This window comes from Saccostrea cucullata, unplaced genomic scaffold (genome assembly GCF_032062105.1).
Source record: "Saccostrea cucullata isolate Sc308-1 unplaced genomic scaffold, CSIRO_AGI_Scuc_v1 ctg9139, whole genome shotgun sequence".
Lineage (NCBI taxonomy): Eukaryota > Metazoa > Mollusca > Bivalvia > Ostreida > Ostreidae > Saccostrea > Saccostrea cuccullata.
In genome coordinates, this window is record NW_026924247.1 from 9,206 (window position 1) to 13,904 (window position 4,699).

The following is a 4,699-nucleotide window of genomic DNA, read 5'->3' on the forward strand; positions in this document are numbered from 1 at the left end:
TTAAATAGTAAGATTATTCTCAGTAGGAATCATTGTTCTTACATTATAAACAAAGAATTGCTGAACTGGACTGCTGAACATCATTGTAAATATTCAATTGTTGGAGCGAATCAAAATTTCAAGACCAAACAACTTCTTGGTCCCCAACGTCATTGTGTCACAACAAAGCAATCCGAACGCCTGTTCGTGTAATAAATGCAGTTTCACTCGGAATTTATTCGTCTCAAATGTAAATATAAGTAATAAACAAAAGTGTTAAAAAGTTCACAGAGAAATGAACTTTTAGTTTGGTATGTGATCAAATTTGATTTGATTTGATCACGTGACCAACTAAAAGTTTATTTCCCAGAGAACTTTTTAACATTGTTGTTTATTTCCTAATTACATTGATCCCCCACTTTCAGTGAAATTAAGCGAGGGGACAAAAGATTATCTTGAAAGTTGAAACAAATGATATTGGTGATGATGATGGTAGCGATAGTGATGTGATGATGGTGATGACAAGTAAAGGAAGAAAATACCTGATGTCCATGAAGACTTCTGTGAAGAATGACAGGAATTTCTTAGGTCTGAGTTGACAGCGCACAGTAGCAGCGGAAATCAGCAACCGAATGATCCTGGATAGCAAGATTGTATCCAAACCACAATCTGGGTCCCCAAACAATTTACAGTACACAGTAATCAAGTCTGAAATAATTTTTTTCCCATTCAACTCAGCATATTAATAAATTACGGTATATTTTTTTCATAGATAAACTTAAATAGTAAGCTGAACCATTTTTAAAAGAATTCAACCTTATCAACAAACTTCTTACTTCTACTTACAATACATGGGTGGTTTGAAATTTCTGTATATTGACCTCTTATTTTTTACAGAAATTCATGTATCTTCAGTTTACAAATTGTTGTTGTTTGAGAAATGGTGTAGTTTTTATTGAGAAATGGTGTAGTTTTTACATGATTAAATTAAAGAGACTCCATGGTGCACAAAGGAGCCAGGAAAATTGACAAATTAGAATTTTTGCATGACCAGATAAAATTTTGTTCAATTCCTAAAAGTAATAGGTTTCAGAAAATTACAGGTTTCAGAACCTAAAAATTCTAAATTTAAGGAGAAAAATAAAAGTAAAAATAATTTCAGTATGCCCCATATCGAAAATATTCCTCAATACTTCTTCCTCCCCATTGTATCCATGCAGAAAAAAGTTAAATAGGTTTCCATAGTAACCATGGTCTCAAGTACATAGAATGAACGTAAGTAGACCAAAAATTTTGATGAAATCTTTTCAAAAAGTTGTTAGAACATTTTTTCACCTTTGCATGTTCTGGTTGAATGTTGTTTACAAGTTTGAGCTAAAAATAAGAGTGGCTTGACCTCGACTTACACGGAAACGAAACAGTAGATACAACCTTTTCTGGCATATATATAATGTGCAGTCTTTTCTTGCAGCTTAATTGAAGAAGATGAAAATGTGAAAAGTCTACAACGATCACAACAACGATGACAACATCAAAAACAGACAATGGACAAATTTTGATCAGAAAAGCTCACTTGAGCCTTCGGCTCAGGTGAGCCAACAATAATCAAAAGTATTTTATGCAACAATATCAATTTAATTTTGATAACTTTACTACCATGCCAAGTCTTCTCTGTGATTTCTGTACAATACTTTCTGACTGTCAAAACATTTTTCAACAGTATATTGCTGTAGTCCAAACCATATGCAGACAGCATAAATCCATCCCTCATTACCTCTAATATCTGTTTTATTAACTGGACTGCCTTTAATTTTGGTCCCCCTGTCAATGCATTCATATGAACATAAATCATGGGTCCAAAATAAAATTATTGTTTGTTTGGAATTGCTCCCACCTCATTAAAATGCCCCTCCTGAAAAATTTTATTTAGCAAAAGTTAAAAGATACATATTTTTTTTTATTTAATCAATTCTTGGCCTGTTGGAACATGCAACACACAAAACACTTATGTAGTGCAAGATTTGTGCAAAATCAGGATTCTTTGTTGATGGTAGATTCTTTTTTCCTCCAAAAGAGTCACAAAATGCGCTTTTTACAGTTTGTTGAGATTTTTAATAACAAGAGGCCCATGGGCCACATCGCTCACCTGAGAAGCTTTGACCATTCTGTTCTTTACCAGATTTCCTCCTTGTAATACATAATGCATCCCCACCCTACCCCACTGATCATAATTTAGACATTTTGAAATCTACACTACCCCAGGATCCTTCCATGTGCACATAAGTTTCAACTTTTCTGGCACAGTGGTTCTTAAGAAGAAGATTTTCAAAGATTTTTCCTATATATTTCTATGTAAAACTTTGATTCCCCATTGTGGCCCCTCCCTTCCCCCAGAGGTCATGATTTGAACAATTTAAAATCTACACTACTCCAGGATGCTTCCACATAAGTTTCAGCTTTTCCTGGCCCAGTGGTTCTTGAAGACTTTCAAAGATTTTTCCTATATATTCCTACGTAAAACTTTGATTCCCTATTGTGGCCCCTCCCTTCCCCCGGGGGTCATGATTTGAACAATTTAGAATCTACACTATACCAGGATGCTTCCATATAACTTTCAGCTTTTCTGGCCAAGTGGTTCCTGAGAAGAAGATTTTTAAAGATTTTTCCTATATATTTCTATGTAAAACTTTGATTCCCCATTGTGGCCCCGCCCTTCCCCCAGGGGTCATGATTTGAACAATTTAGAATCTACACTATCCCAGGATGCTTCCACATAAGTTTCAGCTTTTCTGGCCCAGTGGTTCTTGAGAAGATTTTCAAAGATTTTTCCTATATATTCCTACGTAAAACTTTGATTCCCTATTGTGGCCCCTCCCTTCCCCCGGGGGGTCATGATTTGAACAATTTAGAATCTACACTACCCCAGGATGCTTCCACATAAGTTTCATCTTCTCTGGGCCAGTGGTTCTTGAGAAGAAGATTTTCAAAGATTTTTCCTATATATTCCTATGTAAAACTTTAATTCCCCATTGTGGCCCCGCCCTTCCCCCGGGGGTCATGATTTGAACAATTTAGAAACTACACTGTACCAGGATGCTTCCATATAAGTTTCAGCTTTTCTGGCCCAGTGGTTCTTGAGAAGAAGATTTTTTAATGACCCCACCCTATTTTTGTCTTTTCTTGATTATCTCCCCTTGTGAGGGGACTTGGCCCTTTATTTTAACAATTTAAATTCCCCTTCACCCAAGGATGCTTTGTACCAAGTTTGGTCAAAATTGGCCCAGTGGTTCTTGAGAAGAAGTTGAAAATGTGAAAAGTTTACAGACAGAGAGACGAACAGACAGACAGACTGACGGACGATGGACAAAATGTGATCAGAAAAGCTCACTTGAGCCTTTGGCTCAGGTGAGCTAAAAAATTTTAATTTATTCCAAACAAACAATTTTTTATGGATAGCCTGGAATGGATACTGTTTCAATATAATGCAATCAAACATTTCATTTGACAAGCATACAAAAGACATTTTAGAATTATTGTCTCTCTTACTTTTTTCTGCCTGTTTCACTACAAATTTGAAAAATCCTCCAATCTCTTGCTTCCTTTTCTCCTTGTTGGCCTTGGCAGTTGCTGACTGTGCTTCTTTCCCTTTCTGCAATAACTGGGTTTCCATGATAACATAATGATGAGCTTCCTAAAAAATAACGAGAGACCAATGGGCCTTATAGGTCACCTGAGAATAATGCAAGAACTTTCCAATGATTGAATTTGGTTCATGTTTTAAACTAGACAAAATCGCATTCACAATATTGAAAGAGGCACCATTGCTCATCATTACTTTACACTTAGCAATTGCTTAGTTTGGTTACTTAATACCCATAGTCAGGGTAGGGAAACAAAAAATGCATTTCAACTAATCAGTAATATTCAGCAATAATCAGTAGTAACCTACCACACATGAACCCCTGACCCTATGTCAACACATTTCACAATATTGGAAAAGGAACCCTTGCTTATCAAAAATGTTTGATTAATACCAAGGAGCAATTTTAAACAATTAATTCATTTTCAGTATAAAAGTAGAGCCCCCCTCTGCCCTCTATCGTACACCTGACCCAGGGGCCATAAAATTCAAAATTCTGGAAGAAGGGCATTTGCTAATCACAGAGGTGCTTGAGGACAGGACACCCCCCCCCCTAATATATACCCCCTGGCCTGTTAGACTTTTTTCACATAAATTATATATGGATGACACATTTGTGATATAATCTATACTATCAATTCAGAAAATTTCCTTAAACTAATATTTTATAAAAATTTCTACCCCACTCTCTATATATAAATTCACAAGGTTTCCAACTTTGTCTGCAAACCGAGAGGCACTGCCAAGAATTTTGGTTGAATAGTCTCATAAATCTAAACATAGCCCTTAAATCAACAACTCATACTGTAGATTGAATATTCTTTTCATTGACCACCAACTTTCATTATGGTTTAAGCACTTTAACAGTCGTTATGGTCAGTTTTCCACAAGGATGTCGGGCTACAGTCAGCGTTTTTGCTTAGTGAATGGAAGTGACGAGGAGACAACTTTTTCCTGAAAATACACAGTTCTGCAGAAAGTCTGAAACACTGTTTTGAAATAAACATTTGAAGAAATTTGGTCGATAAAGGCACTTTAAAAAATGTCTTTCAAATGTATTGAAAGAATAGAGTTCTAAAT

The 4,699-nt window shown here is 35.7% G+C and overlaps 1 protein-coding gene across 1 annotated transcript; it reads right to left on the reverse strand.

The window, feature by feature from the left end:
* Positions 1-409: 409 nt before the first annotated feature.
* Positions 410-3,831, reverse strand: LOC134266032 (serine-protein kinase ATM-like). Its single transcript, XM_062748260.1, has 3 exons — positions 3,526-3,831; positions 1,636-1,800; positions 410-687 (listed from the first exon to the last, which is right to left on the reverse strand). The coding sequence occupies exons 1-3, from the start codon at positions 3,647-3,649 to the stop codon at positions 410-412; spliced, it is 567 nt and encodes a 188-aa protein (XP_062604244.1). The 5' UTR covers positions 3,650-3,831.
* Positions 3,832-4,699: the final 868 nt, after the last annotated feature.

Bases quoted from the DNA above. Each gene is read 5' to 3' on its own strand.
- LOC134266032 (XM_062748260.1), bottom strand. From the start codon at position 3,649: ATGGAAACCCAGTTATTGCAGAAAGGGAAAGAAGCACAGTCAGCAACT. The intron at 1,801-3,525 runs GTAAGAGAGACA...ATGCATTGACAG, and splicing joins AGTGAAACAGGCAGAAAAAA to GGGGACCAAAATTAAAGGCA. The intron at 688-1,635 runs GTAGTAAAGTTA...AAATTATTTCAG, and splicing joins CACAGAGAAGACTTGGCATG to ACTTGATTACTGTGTACTGT.